The sequence below is a fragment of the Leucopleurus acutus genome (genome assembly GCF_964270905.1).
Source record: "Leucopleurus acutus genome assembly, chromosome: 10".
Lineage (NCBI taxonomy): Eukaryota > Metazoa > Chordata > Mammalia > Artiodactyla > Delphinidae > Leucopleurus > Leucopleurus acutus.
In genome coordinates this window covers 66,339,431-66,356,188 of record NC_139153.1, presented here as the reverse complement: position 1 = coordinate 66,356,188, position 16,758 = coordinate 66,339,431, and the positions used below count along the sequence as shown (strand labels likewise).

At 50.7% G+C, this 16,758-nt stretch overlaps 1 protein-coding gene across 2 annotated transcripts in view; it reads right to left on the bottom strand.

Annotated features, from left to right (window-relative positions):
* The window catches only part of SCUBE3 (signal peptide, CUB domain and EGF like domain containing 3), a gene marked incomplete at both ends in the record, with an annotated part of 33,334 nt that extends 17,110 nt beyond the window's left edge, over positions 1-16,224 (bottom strand). For both annotated transcript variants that reach the window (XM_082847100.1, XM_082847101.1), the window contains 3 exons: positions 1,382-1,507; positions 2,495-2,617; positions 16,140-16,224. In XM_082847100.1, the coding sequence (XP_082703226.1) occupies positions 1,382-1,507; positions 2,495-2,617; positions 16,140-16,224 (334 nt within the window). The remainder of the gene's footprint in view (positions 1-1,381; positions 1,508-2,494; positions 2,618-16,139) is intronic.
* Between the last annotated feature and the right edge of the window lie 534 nt (positions 16,225-16,758).

Below are 16,758 nucleotides of genomic sequence, written 5' to 3'. Positions count from 1 at the left end.
ACTGTGGGCAGCTGGTTGTGATGAGCAGCCAGGGAATCAGGGCTCCATGTGCAGGGAGAGCTTTGGCCACGGTGCTGAGGTTGGAGGGGCAGGGTGGGGAAAGGTAGTGAACTTCAACTCATTGTGGTGCAGGGACCATTTCTGTGGACAGGCCATGACCCCGTCCTTCCTCCCCTTCCCCCATGCCTGGGCTTGCTGCCACATTCCCTAGCCTTTCTCCTATTTTGGTTTAACAAAACAAAGTCTGGTAGCTTGGCAGGGAGGGGTGGGGGAAGAGCTGCCAGGCCACACCCTGATTACCAACCCCAAATCACCACCCCCAGGCCCCAAAGCCAAGCTCATTCCGGGGCTCCCACTTCAATGCCTTGACTCCATCTCTATGCTACTTACTACCCTCCCAAGTTCACAGTCCTTCTCAGTTTTTCTTGGCACAGGGAGGCATCAGGGAGATGGACCCAAATGGACCAATCTAGCTCCTAAGGGGCCTGACTCCTAAGGGCCTCATCTGTCCTTCTCTTCCCATCCTCTCTGCTGTGCCCTGAAACCCTGTCCTTCACCCTTCTGGCCAAGGGCAGAGAGGCCCAGATCCAGCAGGCTCCTGCCCGAGAGATGCATCTGTAGGGAAAGCCAAGAAGGTAAACGTTTTTTTGCCTTGCTCCTGTCCCATCTCCTACACCCCTGACTTCTCCCTATCCCTGTCTTCCTGCTCTTACCCCGTCCTACATTCTATCCTTCTATTTGCTCCCTTCTGTTCCAGCCTTGTGATTTTGCTACTCTAGCCAAGTTCTTTCCTCTAGCTCTCAGTGGGGAAACTGAAGCCAAGGGCATGGATGACTTAGGGTTCCCCTAAAGCCAAAGGTTAAGAGTCTGAACCCTGAACCCTAAGGTTAGGGAAGCATCAGCATCCCCCTCCTCCTCATCGTCTTCGACATTCCCCCCGTTTATTGAGCACTTACCATGTACTAAGGATTCTACGGGGCTCTTTACACATGTTCTCTCATGGTGAGTCACACAGCAGCCCTTTGAGTGGGATACCACCATCCCTATTGCCCAAGGCTCCATAGCTAGTAAGCAGCAGAGCCAGGATCTGTCTGGAGCCAAATCATCTTCCTACCGTGCTCCACCTCCCGTGACTAAGCCCACTACTGTCATATCCTGGCCCTTCCCCTGAGAACACTTTCTAGCAGCATCTCCTTCATGTTTTTCATCCAGCAGAAGGATTATTTCATCCTCAGCATCTAGTTTCCAGGGGGAGGCTGACTTGGTTTTCTATTTTGTGGGAATGCAGCTTTTTGTTCACTTTCCTCTTCTTACCTGGGAATAGAAAAGGCTAAAAACACCTCCTCCTCCACAAGACATGCCCTGCCCCACCCTCGCTCACCCAGACAGTTGTGTCCATCGTGTGCCAGGTGGAATCCATCATAGCAGGTGCATCGGTAATTGCCGGGGATGTTGACACAATCGTGCACACAACCTGCATTATCCTCCCGTTCACACTCATCCACATCTGTGGGCAAACAGGAGTTGAGGCAGCTGGACCCACCCGCGTGCCCCCGACTGTCCACCCCTGGGTTCAGCCTTATGGTGTTTTTTTTAAAAATATATAACCTCTGTGTATGTTTCTATATGTGTCTCTGTTTCCCATAGTTACTTTCATAGCCTACAAACTATTTTGCATTTTGCTACTTTCATCTAAACTTAAGTCATAAACATTTTTACGTTTCCATCCAGTCTTTCCAATTATCACTGTACATGGCTGCAAAACGTTCCATTATGTTGCTACATCATAACTTATTAATCCCTTTTCTCTATTGTTAGTTTCCTTCCATTTATTTTTCTATCATAAATGATGCATCAAAAAAACATATTCTCCCATATATTGTTTCTTTGAATTTCCTTGGAACGAGTTCCTAAACATGAAATTCCTGAGTCAAAGAGTATAAATAACTTCAAGATTCCTGCTAGTATGACAAAATCACTTTTCAATTCATAATGTCACCAGGAATGAATGAGTGCACCTTGTGGAAGTCTTAACCAGCACCGAAGGTCATAAATTTAAAATAACATCTCGACTGCTTTAATTTGCATTGCTTTAATTATGAGGAGATGTGTTTGTTTATAGTATGAATTTCCCCTAGGGCAGATTGCCTGTTCTCATTCTTTTGGGGCATGGCATAAGGGTCTAAAGATGGAGGTTCCAGTGTCAGGGAACCTCAGGCCTTAGTCCCATGATTCTGATCCCCCCACCCAGTCAGGCTGTATGGCCGTGAACTGTTCCCACAAGGGCCTTAGCCAGCATATATGGTGGTGCCTTTGTGCAAATCAGAAAATGACACCCTCTCTGGGAAGAAACAGCTTTCCTCCAGCCCTCTCCCCACGCCAGGAGGGACTGCAGGCCTTAGTGTAATGTACAGCGTGGCCAACTGAGAGCAGCTCAGTGGGGGTCTCCCCTCTCCGGCAGGTCCCCCTTCTCCAGGTGCCCTCCCAGCCTCACCTTTGCAGTGTTTACCATCCCCTGTGTAGCCAGACTTGCAGATGCACTTGTACGACCGTGGGGTGTTCTGGCAGATCGCATCGATGTGGCAGTTGTCAGTCCCCTCCACACACTCGTCCACATCTGGCAGGGGCAGAAGGAACACATGAGACCCTCTCTTGGTACCTCCCAAGGGGTGTCTTGAAGGTGGTCCCTCAGGGCAAAATCCCCTCTCCTCTAAAATAGAGGGCAACCCCTCCAGAAGCAGGTGGCCTCCCCTCCGATTTCAGAATCTTTCTGAATTCCTGAAATTCCTGTAATTTCAGGAATTCAGAAAGAACACCCACTCCCCTCAAAAATACTTAATCCACAATGACAGCTAAAATTCCATCATTTGAAACACTCCCCTTTGATTTAAAAACAAACAAACAAAAAACCTTTGGACTGGGTAGGTAGCACACCTGATTAGAAACATTCAACCTAGGGTGAATTAGTTTACCTTTCTTAGGAGCAGACTTAGAGGGAGGGGGAAGAGAAAGGCAGGGGGACAGTGGCCTCTGGGAAAGTGGCAGGGTCCAGCGACTATTGGTAATTCAAGGAGGAAGAAAGGGAGATGGGGCATCTGCGGAATCTTCATCTGCCTCACAATTCTGCTTGAGACCAGGCCTGCTCCCACTTGCCCACCATGGCGCCAAGAATCTTTAAAGGAAAGAAGTTCCATCCTGGAAGATTTGCCTAGGCCCATCCCTCAACAGCAGAGGGACTAGGAGCTGGCAGGGGCTGTGGCACCAGCAACCTGAAGCCTGATAAGTGCAGCCTTTGCGGCTCTCCAGCTGATTCATCCAGGCCCATCCATCCCACCACCCTGAGCTCTTTCATCTAACCCCAGGTGTACCTCGCTCTGACACAAGGTGCTACTCACAGAGCTATGCTGAAGAAGAGGCCACCCAAAATCTAGCAGAAAAGCCAACGCTCAGAAAGGACATAGGAAAGAGAATAATTTATCATCTTTGGGCAAAAGACTCCAACTTCTGGGGCAATGTTACGGTGCCCATAAAGCTGAACCGAAGTAGGTGAAAATGCGTTATAATTTAAGGCTGTGGAGGTTCGGAGATGACCCTGACCAGCCAAAAGGAGAGACAAAAAAGTAACATGAAGCAGGATGTGTCGAGTGCCACGAGGGCATTAGAGATAAGGAAAGAGGGTCCTCAACCCTGGCTGCACATCAGAGTCAACTCTCCTAGGAGATACCCAAGTGCTACCTCCAGAAATTCTGGTCAGCTGGTCTGGGCTGAGACCTGGTCATCAGTAGTTTTCTAAAGTTACCCAGGTGAGTCTAATATGCAGCCAGGCTTGAGAATCTCCATTAAAGGGAAGATCAGAGGAGGAAGAGACAACTTCTAGCTGTGAACCAGGAAACCCAGGGTAGTGTAGCAGACTGCAAGCAAAGAAATGGGATTTGAAATCAAGATCATAACCTCCAAGTGTGATCTATGGGTCACAGAATTGCTTGGCTTTTGTTAAAATGCAGATTCTTAGGCCTGACTGCTGACCTATTGAATCCAAATCCTTAAGGTGCTTGATATATTTTTTATTGAATGAATGAATGAATGGATCAGTAATTGCTCCAATTTATAGACACCCATGAGTCCTAGCTTGAAACAGTTAACTGTTCTTTTCTTTTTGATGTCAAGAACTTCCGGGGTAGGACTAAGGCTTCCTGGGGCTAAGAAGGGAACTGAAATTTGGAAGAGTGTCCCCAAACACCTGCCTCAAATCTTCTGGGCTTCTATTCGGCTCTGCACTCTACTCTCCAACTCTTTGACCCCTCTGCAGCAGTCCACCACGCCCAGTGATCTAATTGCTGTAATTCACACTTAGTCTCCACCTCCCTCAGGCTCTGCAGTCATGGTATCTGCCTGCTAGCTCACCCTAGGAAGTCATCCCAAAGTGAATGGATGGAGAAGAGGGGGCATAGAATTCTAGTTAATGAGACAGGGCAAGAGGGACCTGTGTAGATAGTAACAGGCTGCATGGGGCTTCCCTGGTGGCACAGTGGTTGAGAGTCCGCCTGCCGATGCAGGGGACACGGGTTCGTGCTCCGGTCCGGGAAGATCCCACATGCCGCGGAGCGGCTAGGCCCGTGAGCCACGGCCGCTGAACCTGTGCGTCCGGAGCCTGTGCTCTGCAACGGGAGAGGCCACAACAGTGAGAGGCCCGCATACCGCAAAAAAAAAAAAAAAAAAAAAAAGACGCTGCATGGAGAATCAGTTTGTCCAACTGATGAAGAGAAAATGGTACTAAGAAACGTCCTATTGTAGAAAGACAATAGCCAGTCCCAGGTTCAAATCCAGCCCTACCACTCTCTAGGGCGTGTTTTCTGATTCTCTTATTTGTTCCTCTTTAAAATGGGGACGATAATCCCTTCTCATGAGAGGCTGTGAACAGCTGATGAGATAATTTGTGTAAAGTACCTAATAAAGTATCAGAAGCTTGAGATGATAATTATTAAATCACTGATTCAGATAACAGGTGCTCTATGACTGTGCTAAGATGGTCGCCACTACGCACATGTGGCTATTTAAATTTAAATTACTTTAAAATTCAGTTCTGTAGTTGTCCTGGCCACAGGCCAAGTGCTCAACAGTCATACGTGGCTAACGGCTACCACAGTGGATAGCACAGGTGTGGAACATTTCCAACATTGCAGGAGGTTCTACTGGACAGCACTGCTTTACGAGTTCTGAATAAGGGGATACCCTGGGCCCGAGTGGACCAAAAAAACTCCCTGAGGAATGGGACTCAGGTTTGAGTTTTGGAAGTTGGGTAACCATTAGACAGTTAGAAGGGGAAAGGACATTTCAAGTGCGGTTAAATGCATGAAGAAAGACCAGGCACTCTGAGGTCCAAGTCCTTATTCTCTGTCCCCACATTTGCACATGCCCTCCATGTTGGGGAAAATATCTTTTAACAACTAATTCTAATATTTGAATGGAATCCAAAGTTTTAGATGTTCTTATTGGGTCCCCCGGAGGCAAAGGGACTGGTTGATCACCCCCTTCCCTGTGGTAACCCTTGTGAGTCTTAGAGACAGGTACAGAGCACTGGGCAATGCCAGTGACTAATAATCATCCTGTTCATCCTGCTTTGAGCCCTCTTCCCCTTCTGTGTCTCTCCATCCCTTCCCCTTCTGTGTCTCTCCATCCCTTCCCCTTCTGTGTCTCTCCATCCCTTCCCCAGCGGCCAGGACAACTTGGAAACTCATCTGGAAGCTCCTCCTCTAGGGCCATCTCAGAGGTACATGCTTGCCTCTGAATCAGCTGGGGCTTTACAACAGTCTACATCAGGCTGGGCTCCGAGTTCTTCCGTTTGCCTCTGATTCAATGCTCACCGGTACTATAGAGTGGATCCTTACGCTGACTGCAGCAAACCCAGGCTTCCTGGCAGAATCTTTAGACCCTTCAGGCAGTTGGGCTTTTCCTGCCATCTTACCCCTCCCCCTCATTCCCTGCTCATAATACGTATCCCTCTCCAACATCTAAACCATTCTACCCCTTTTCACGCATTCACACATCTCATTCTTCACATTTGAAATGCAGTCCTTTCTTTTTTCTTGTAGCCACACTGTTCCCAGCTTCCCAAAACTGGCTCAGAAATTGTCTTCCTGGTAAGCCCTATTCCTGGTAAGTTCCAGGTCCTTGGGGACTCAGTTTGCCTCGGCTCACTTGCAGCTATTACTGAGTTGCTCTGCTAATACTTTAAAGCCATCTTGTGTGGCGTGTTCAGCTTTCCTCACTTGGCTGGTCACTCACTGAGGATGGAATTATTACTTGGATGGAATCTTTTGAAGCAGAACAAGCCTAAAACAGAGCTCTGAAGTAGGGCCCCAAATTATATCCAGTGTCTCCTTTTGCCAGTTCTTTCAGAGCTCCCCCGACAAGTGCCCACCCCCAATTTGTCCATGCAGGGATCCCTTCAACACCCATGGGCACAGTCTCATCTTAGTTCATTCTCTCAGGTGTTTACTACTAGCTGGCCTGACAAACCAGGTGATACTGTTGGGCAGGAATTGGTTTAGACCAGTGGCTGCACCCTGGGATTCCCAGGGGACCTTTTAAAAAATGTGATTGTCTGGGGACTTCCCTGGTGGCACAGTGGTTAAGAATCCGCCTGCCAATGCAGGGGACATGGGTTCGAGCCCTGGTCCGGGAAGATCCCACATGCCGCGGAGCAACTAAGCCTGTGCGCCACAACTACTGAGCCTGCGCTCTAGAGCCCGCGAGACACAACTACTGAAGCCCACGCGCCTAGAGCCCCTGCTCCGCAGCAAGAGAAGCCACCACGATGAGAAGCCCACACACCGCAATGAAGAGTGGCCCCCGCTCACCACAAGTAGAGAAAGCCCACGCGCAGACCCAAGACAGCCATAAATAAATAAATTAATTAATTATAAAAAATGTGACTGTCTGGGCACTCTCTTAGACCAGCTGCATCAGGATCTCCAGGGTGAGTCTGGACTGCTCTCTGTCTTCCTTTCCCAACTCAGATAATGTGATAGACTATTTGCCCACACTGGGAAGAGACCAGGGGCAACAACATGACCGAATGTTTGAGAAAAGGGGTTCTGGAGTGATACTGTGTCTGTTTAAATGCCAGCTGCATGCATGTCCTTGTGGTCCTGGGCCAGCCTCTGAACTTGGGAATAATGATAACAGCACCTCCTCATGGGGCCACCATGAGTGTCAAATGAGTTAATACTTATCAAGTACTTAGCACTGCAGTACAGGCATACAGTAAATGCTCAATAAAGGTCATTATTTTATTCCTTCTCTCCAACCTTCTCCACAGTATCCTTTCTGAACCCCTCTCCCCTTCCCCCTTCCCCTTACCAAAGCCCCATTTGAGGCCTGGTGTGGGGAGATGCGGCACTAGGGGAGCACGTGATGGTACAGGGAATTTGGGGGAGACATATCCTTAAAGGTATCTGTGTCACTGCCTACTCTGCCCATGCTGGGAACTGCCCAAGCAGCAGGTGCAGTGGGTGAGAGGCCAGTTGGGAACCAAAAAGCTGCCCTCCACAGTCCTCTGTAAAGGCTGTCCTTTTGTGCCCTTTCCGCCACCCCAGGCACTGGCCTGGAGCACAAGCTGAATCAGGGGAGAGTGGTGGCTGCAAAGACACCACAGACGAGCCAAGACCTCCCTGCCTCACCTTCTCCTGGCATGAATGCACAGGTCTGTAACGGCAGCAGCTTTTCCCCGCACCATCTGACGTTTCTTCTGGATTTGCTTCAGCACCTAACAGAGCATTGCATAAATTCTGCTAAACAGGGAGGAGGGGTGGGATGAGGTGGGGGATATGAGGGTTAGAGGACAGACTAGAAAACGTGGATTATTACAACACAGGCTTAAGCATTAAGATTCCCTTCTGAGGATGGGGAAGTGTACCCTAAAAGGGAAGCAGGAGGACCCCCAAATAAACACTTTATCTCCTTCAAAATTTTGCCCAGGTCCAGCTCTGGAATAACCAGGGCAAATGAGCAGGAATGCAGGCTGCAGAGAAGCAGATGCCCGTAGGTAGAGTCTACCCCATCTTTACGTTACTACAGTTGTCACCTTACTACTCAGAGGGGCTGGGGGTAGTTGTGGACAAATTTGCTGGGCCCATTGCAAAGGTCCAAAGGAGCCTGCTTGGTGTCCTCATGTGCCCACATGGCTGTGGCATCCTTCTTGCCCAGCCAGGATAGCCCAGGATGTTTGCTGTGTCTACCTCATTCCTCTATTTTTCTCACTTGAAATGCCTCACCCATCATTGAGGACCGAGTGTAGGTGCCACTGCTGGGAAGCTACCTTTGACTGGTGCAGCTTTCTCTAATTTACTCTTTCTCTTTAACTCCGAAGGCATTTACTGTCAGGTTCTCTCATCCTCTGACCAATCGCTATCTTGTGATGCCTCTTACATGCTACCTTACACCATTATTTAACTTTTGGTTCCTGTGTATTATCTTCCTATGGAAGCTCTGAGCTCCCTGAGGCCATGGCTTCTGAATCTTTGAAACCTGTACAGCAGCTAGAATAGAGTTGAGCATATTCATTCAACAAACAGTTATTGAGCATTTGCAACATGCCAAGCACTGTGCTAGGCGCTGGGCATTCATCAGCGAACAAGACAGACTAATATACATGTATATATATGTATACATTTTTTTTTAATTGGGGTATAGTTGTTTTACAATGTTGTGTTAGTTTCTACTGTACAGAGAAGTGTAATTCCTTGTGCTGTACAGCAGGTTCTTATTAGTTATCTATTTTATACATATTAGTGTATATATGTCAATCCCAATCTCCCAGTTCATCCCACACACGCGCCCCCTGCCCCCGCGCTTCCCCCCTTGGTGTCCATACATTTGTTCTCTGTGTCTCCATTTCTGCCTTGCAAACCAGTTCATCAAGACAGACTAATATATTAAAAGCATTTAGTAAATATTTGCTAAACAGATGCATGGATGGATGCATGGATAGATGGACGGGTTGGTGGGTGAGTGGATGAGGTCCATACTGTGGCATCCTTTCTGTTCTGTGTTACTGCAGAGAAAAAGCTTCTTTTCTCTCCTGTAACCCCACAACTGTTCTGGGTAGAAGACAGTCCCAAGAAATTTAGTTTTAAGTTAAGGGTAGGGAGACTGGTAACTCAGAAATGGTAAGATACCCACTTAAAGACATCTATTTGGTCATGCTGAAGCCAGAAGAGATGGGACCAACAAATCTAGTATAAGAGGGAATCCTATAGAATACACAGGTCCTCAGGGTCTTCAGATGCTATTTGGGACTACTCAGGCATCTCTTCAGAGTATCCTTGTCAGACAGACGTCCCCCAGCCTCAGTGCTAACACCTTCACGACAGGGCACCAGGGGCCAACGTTCCATTGCTGCTCCTGGTCAGTTCCCCTCTCCTTTCTTCCATGTTGCCTCCCACATCCAAGTAACATCCATAGTAGAACCAGCTCAGGTTTTGGCCATGACACCCTAACCTGCAGCATGTGCACGTATGTGTACCTGCATATGTGCATATCTGCTCATATGCAGGTACCCGTATGTGCACATGCTGGAGCCTGGCATACCAGCTCCGGCTTCTCAGGCTGTCTTCCCAATTTGGAACTGGGCTGTGACCTCAGCTGGAGCCTGGGCCCATCCTCAGCCTGGACAAAGCCTAGTCAGGGATGAACAGGCTTGGAGAGAGTCCAGGAAACCACACAGACGACCCTAAGGAGAGGAGACAGAGTATTTTGTTCTTTTTAAAAAAGTACGCTTCCCTCTCCTACAAGCTTAGCCTGCTCAACTGAAGAGCCAGGAAAAGCAGTTGGTGCTTGGTGACTGGAGAGGTGCAGGGCTGAACCTGACAGTGTCCTATCTTATTCCTAATCCAGCTCCTTGCTTATTTGAATGTACCCCTAAATGGACAAGAATTTTCTCCCTTTCAGTGTGGACTAAACCAACAACCCTGAGTCAGAGGTGTTTAGAGGATGGGTAGGGTAGAGGGTAGTGGCAGTGGGGAGGCAAGAACAGAATACCGGAGAGGGAGTCAGGCCGTGGGCTGAGACACATTCCCTTTTCATGATGATCAGTCTTCTCTCTCCAAATTGATGGGAAAAAATAACAAGATAAACAGTGATGATGTCAGATGATGTATAATTCCATTAAGCACGCAAAGTTCTTTCATGTAGGCCATTTCATGTGGTTCTCAAACAGTCCTGTCTCTCACTGAATCGATGAGGAACACGCCCAGAGACAGTATCTTGGGAAAGAGAAAACAGCTAGTGCACAGCCAGGACACAGGTTTTCTGACTCCCAGTCTGGTGCTCTCTCAGTATACAATGTATTTTATAAACGTATGAGGGAGGAATCATGCCTTAGCTGTCATCGCACCCCCCCCCCCCCCCGCCCATCCCCACCCCGACTCAGCACTTAGTTCAGCATGAAGCAAGCGTCCACTATGGAACCACGGAATGGCCTGGAACTGACATTCGGATGTTCCTGGGAGTAAGTCAGCAGTAGGCATACAGATGCTCCCAGGCTTTGGGCATGGGGGCAGCAGGGAGGAGGGCAGGGCTGTGTGTGGGCCGCGAAGGAGGGTGGTTGCACCATGGTGGGAGCAGACAGAGTTCCAGTGAGGAAGGGGTGGGCAGTGCAGCAGCGGGCAGGTGTCTCCTGCCCTTGGATTCACTAGGCTGGGCGAAGCAGCTGGTTAGAAACAAAAACAAACACCAGGGATACAGGTTCCTGCTGTTAACAGCTTCAAACCGCCAGAGGAAAACTCCAAATAAATATAATTAGAAACTTGTAAAAACGTCCTCTCTGTAAACCTGCTCCCCAGGGTCTACCCTTTAAGCGCCCCCCTTCTCCCAGCTCCCCCCAAGCCCACATATCCTGACACTCCACCCTCTCCGAGGGATTCCTTAGATCTGTTTCCTTATTCTGGATCTTCTCTCCAGCCCAGCAGCTCCTGCCCAGGTCTGTCCTCAGCTGTTACCATCAGTGACCAGAGGCAGATAGCCCCTGGCCTGAGGATCTGACATCCAAACCCCACAGATCTCTAGGGCTATGGTTCTAGCCACAGGGAAACCATAGGTAAAAGTGAGGGCCACAACACCCTATTTAAGGGGCATCATTCTGCCTGTAGGGCCAAATTGCAAAATCCAATAGCAACTACAAGACGGTGCCTTGGTCTGAAAAGGGGAGATGTCTAGGTTGGAGCACAATAGAGAGAACTAGTCTTGGAAACTGAGACTATATGGTGTGGGGCAAGAACTGGGGCCCTGGGGCCTTGCCCAGAGAGTACTCAGTTCCCAGGACACAAACATTTCAGCTCTACTTCCCAATGCAGTTGGATACACGTACCTTCGCACACACAGAAACACACACGTGTCCTGCAGGGGCTGTTTCCAGGGGCAAATACCCCACTTAAGGACACGGTAAGAGCTATCAGGTATGTGAGGCCCCAGGAAAGTGGGGGTGGGGGTGAACAAAAGAAGAGTAGCCACATGACATAGACTCGGGCAGGAGAGAGTGAAGCAGGGCCCAGGGAGAAAAAGGCATGAGATTCAGGCGAGAAGCCTGGGGAGCCCCAGCTGCAGGACTGGGGCTTGCTATAGTGTCTTCCACCTTCAGCAGGAAGAATTTTGAAGAGATGCATAATCTCAGCGCCGAAAGGGACCCTACTGATACTCTCGTCCATTTCGTAAGTGAGGAAGAGAATTTCAGTTATTTCCTCAGAGGCCCCAACCCTCGGGCTCTGCATTTGCCTAAAGCCACTGGTACCTACCATACTTCCCACCCTGTGCCATTTGGGGCTAGCAGTATGTGGGCATGAAAAGAAGAGAGTGGCCAGTCTGGTGACAGAGGGGCCAAAGGGGACGAGGAGGGGAGGGTCCACGTTCCCACTTAGTGCAGGCAGCTGGCTCCTCTACCCCTCAAACATCCCTGGGTTGGCAGTTGTATCACTTTTCCCCCCAAGGACCGGCAGTCCCTCTGTTTCCAGACTCCTGTCTAATAACTGAGCCTGAAGAAGCTGTCCCCAGGTCTGGGCCTCTTGTGGGTACTGCCAGCCTCAGAGTAACTCTGCAGTTTCCAGTCCTGACAGGGACTCTTTCTTATGAGTGGTCATGTGCTAGGGGTATGGGACGTCAAAGGAGGCCCACACCCTGACACGCAGGGACCAGAGCCGGGGGTAGGGACTGGGGTTAGTTCAGGCAGCAAGCTCTTTACCTCCATCTTCTCAAGACGGTCTGAAGCCATCCATTCCCTTCCCCCATGCTCAGTTCAAGGCTCGGGACCTAGCCATTCCACTTCTTTACTTCTCCAATGAAAACAAAATGCACGTTGCCTGCTTCCTTTTCCCTCTCACCAGAGCACAGACACACACTCACACACCCTGAGTCATGCACACGCACGCTCACACGCCCCAGTGAGTGTACACCGCGCATTCCCAAACTCACACCCAGGGCCGGCTCCTTTTACAACAGGTCCCAGCCGCTTACATCTCAAACCGGTTCTCATGTGCTCGGATTCCTGAAGGTTTCAGGAAACAGTCTCATTTAGGGGTGCTGACAACTTTCTTCGTTCTCTGCCTGTAGGAATTTTGGCCTCGGTGTCTTCTAGTCCCCTCTCTCTCATTCCACCCTGCAGAGACTCGGGAGGTGAAGGGTGAGAAGGGGAAAAGTTCTCCCCTGGCTCCAGGCTTTCCCCAGCCCCTTAGAGGACATGTCACTGAGAGAAGAGAGGCCAAAGGGATTCCTGAGGAATTTCTAAGCAGTCCACCCCCACCTCTCCACCCTTCTGGAAAAATGAGTGGTGGGGGTCAAGCTTAAAGGGAAGATCAGGCTGCAAGAGTGAAGGCTGCCTCTCCCTCTCTCTCCCCGGTGTGGCCTGGATGGGGCACGGGCAATAGCTGGCTGCCCACGGGGCCACCCTCACCCGCTGACACCGTTATGGTTTTCATTTCATATTTTGGAGGGAGGGGCTAGGAGGAACAGTCCCCTCACTGTAAGAGCCGGCCACAGGAGCCCAGGGAAGCGGGGAGGAGAGGAAACAGCCACATTAAAGAGGAAGAGAGGCGTGGGGGAAAGAGAGAGAGACACACACATACACCCAGACAGAGACCCGGAGAGACCCATCGAGACAGAGAGACACTGTCTGCTGCCAGAGGAACGCTCTCAGTCCCAGGGATGGTGTTACTTGGAAGCTCTAAATATACGACTTTATCAAAATTCTATCCCTAATGAGGAGAGGAAACAACCAGGTAAACTAAATGGCCAGGCTGGCTCTCCCAGCCGGCCCTGGGGACAAGTTTTCCCCAGGAGGCCAGGAGACCTTTTCATTCAGCTGTAACCTGAGCCCCATGCAAGGATTAGGTCTTTTTTAACCACTGCTGCACACCACCACCCCCCCTCAAAAAAAAACAAAGCAAATTAATGCTTTTAAGTTAACAATTATCCTGGTTATCCAGTCTGTCTACTTTAAAATACACAGACAGGCACTTGAAAAACACTCAAAATCATGTAACCTCATGCTCACTCATTCCCAGTCACACACACAGTTCTCAAAGGCACTAAAACATCTGTATACATGCTTAACAACTAACTCACAACAGAGACATACACCAGCTATGTCACCTGTGGGTGATCATGGTAAACCTCACACACACACACACACACACACACACACACACACACACATACACACACACACACACCTGCATACTCAGGGTTCCCTTCTGTGTCCCTCCCCTCCTCTCCATTCCACACCACTTTGGTTCTCCCCTGGTGAATCTCTGGAGAAAAGGGACAGAGGCCCAGATATACCCAGTGCTATAGTAACTCTTGGCAAGATACTTGCCAAGGTTATTTGTATTTTAAAGACTTGCTAGAGCTTCATTTAAAAGCATGTGGCATTCAAAGCACACCTTCTGGCACTGGTGATACCCTGGAGATATGTCTGAGAGCAAGGAATGTCCACAGCACCGTCTATGGATAAGGCTGCCCTGCCCGGTCAATACTTGTCCTTCCTGCAACATTGGCCTGTAGATTTGGGACCAGAGATGTCCCCCTATACCAGCAAACCTGTTGTGAGGCAACTCTAGAAGACCAGGTTGATAAATTTCCTGAATAGTAGGGTTAAAGGTAGCTGAAATGACAGGCTTGGAATCTACGCCCAGCTAGACTCAGGGATCAGAAGGAAGATGTGAAGCTAACTGCAGCCCAGGCAGAGCAAGTGTGGCTCGAATGTGAGATAAGCAGTGGGCAAAACTATAGTCTGTAAGCTCCTTGAGGGCAGGGCCTCCGCTCCGGCTGCATTTCCCACAGCAGCAGCGGGATGAAATGCAAGAGGGAGCCCTGAAGTACCTCCAAGAGATTCTGAGTCCCTCTGTCCCTGAAGGATAGGTTGATCTCTCAGGCTTGAAAGCCTTGGCTTGACGGCACCTGTCCCTTCTCGGAGTCTCCATCTGCCCCACAAACCCCCCCTGAATATACTGCCTGCTCCTCCGTTTGGCCCCAGCCTCACTAGGCCACTACAGACACTGGCTTCAACTTGAAAGAGGCCCTTATCTCATCTCTAGATTACTGCATGAAATCTGTTCCTTCCTTCAGACTAAACTCCCTAGCTAATTCCATGTTATGAGTAAGTCATCATGCACTACAAAAACCACCTTTGTTTATGAAAACACAAGCAAATCCACAGTGGGAGAGGGGCTACTCCCAGCCTGGGGGTGGCAGTGGTAGTGGGCTGTCTGGAACCAGGACTAGAGAAGAGGCAGTTTGGGGTTGGAAGGGGTGGGGGTGGGGTCTGGTATTTGACAGCCAAGGGTCTCTAGTGTTTGGGTTCTGTTAAAGGACAGGTTGGAGGAGGAAGGGGGTAGTTGAAGAGGCAGTGCTTGGGGAGAAAAGGATGGCACTGATATAGCACCTTCCTTTTAAGAGAGTGGGAGCCCATCCAGGACACAGAGCGGCTTACGAGCCAAGTGCTCAGGCTCCAGGACACAGCAACCCGACTGCCAGAGACTCAGACTTCCCCAACTCCCAAGTTCAACTTTCCCTGGTGGCCCAGCCACCTCCACACCCCAACTTGGCTTCAAGGAGCCCCTAGGACAATAGGCAGAATCATATTCTCCTGGGCAAAGCTGTGGCGTGAGGAATTTTCTTTTTGTCCATATAAATCTCTTCCTGGGTGAGGACTCGATGGGGGAAGGGTGCAGCAGGAGGTCAAGGGGGAGGGGAGTCTGTCCCCAAGAGAACTGTAGCCCACCAGCCTGGTTTCTGCCAGCACAGCCTTGGGACTGGCCAGGCAATGAGCCTGGGGTCAGGGATGGGGGCGGGAGGGCCTCCCTGTCTCTCTCTAATTCCTAGAGGGATCTGTCAGAGCTCCCCAGCCTGGAATTTTACTTTGTTATTTTAATGCAATTCTGACCTGGATTTAAATGGAATTGGAAACCCAAGGCCTTAATAAATAAATATTATGATAAGAAATGAAAGCCATGCAAGACGAAAGAGATTTCCCCCCAAACAGGCAGAAATGCGACATTCTTGCCGGGAGCCAGAGTCACAGAAATTTTCTTCTCTTCTTCAGCCCCCTACCATCCAGAGGGAGACAGTTGGTTTTTTGGTTTTCCTTAAAAGATCCTATCTTTGTTTAACATTTTTCTGATAAGACAACTTCGAAATTTCTGTCTAACTTTGAAGACTGGGGGCGAGGGGAAGAAATATAGCATGGCTGAAAAAGTTTTCATTCTTTCAGTCTGTCCAGGCCAGAACTTAAGTTTTCTGACAATGTTTGAGAGGAGAGAAGATTCTCTCTCATACTTCTGGAGGACAAGAAGTCTTTGGAAGATGCTGGGGTGACAATGAAGTCAGGCAGAATTCTGAGATGCGTGGTCACTTCTGCCCAGGGCTCCCCAAACTTCTCACTCACCCGTACCGCCCCTGGCTCCTCCAGCCTTTCGCCTGGGGCGCAGCGCCCAGAGGTCAGGCCCCCAGCCGAGGAGCGCGGGTGCACAGTGCCCGCTCCTGACAGCAGCACGCCTCCCAGCACCTGCCCTGCCCCTCGGAAATCGCGCCCCCGCCCTCGGGCCCTGCAGCCCAGGCAGCCCGGCGCCCGCGCGCCCCTCCTTCCTTACCTTGCACGGCTTTGCTGTGCTGGGCGGCGCGGGCGTGGACCAGCAGGACTAGCAGGCAGAGCCCGGGCACGCGTCCCGAGCCCATGGCTGAAGCTACGGGCGGCCGGGCGGCCGGGGCCGGTCTCGCGGCCCGGGGAGGGCGGAAGCGGGCCGGGCCCCCTCGCGCCGGAGGGGGAAGGGGAGGGGGTGCCCCGCCGGGGCCGGGCCGGGGGGTGCGGGCGCGGGGCGCGGACCGCGGCGCCCTTGGCGAGAGGCTCCCGATGCTGCCGGCTTCTCCCGGCCCGACGCCGGGGAGAGCGAGGCGGAGAGCGGGACGAGGCTGGGGGCGCCCGGCGCCGCTGACGGAGGGGAGCCCCCGCCCTCTCCAAGCCCGGCTCCGCTAGCGGCGGCGACGGGGCTGCTCCGTATAATCCCACCCAATTCCCAGCTTCGTCTGGAGAGAGCTGCAGCGGAGAGCGCGCAGAGCCCGAGCGAGGGACCTGAGAAAGGGGAGGGGAAACGCAGCGCCAGAAACACGCCCTTTCTGCCTCTCTTTCTTCCTCCCTCGCTCTTTCTCCTTCTCTCAGGCTCCGTCTCTTTTTCTTCGCCTTTCTCCTCCTCCTCCTCTTTCTCCTCCTCT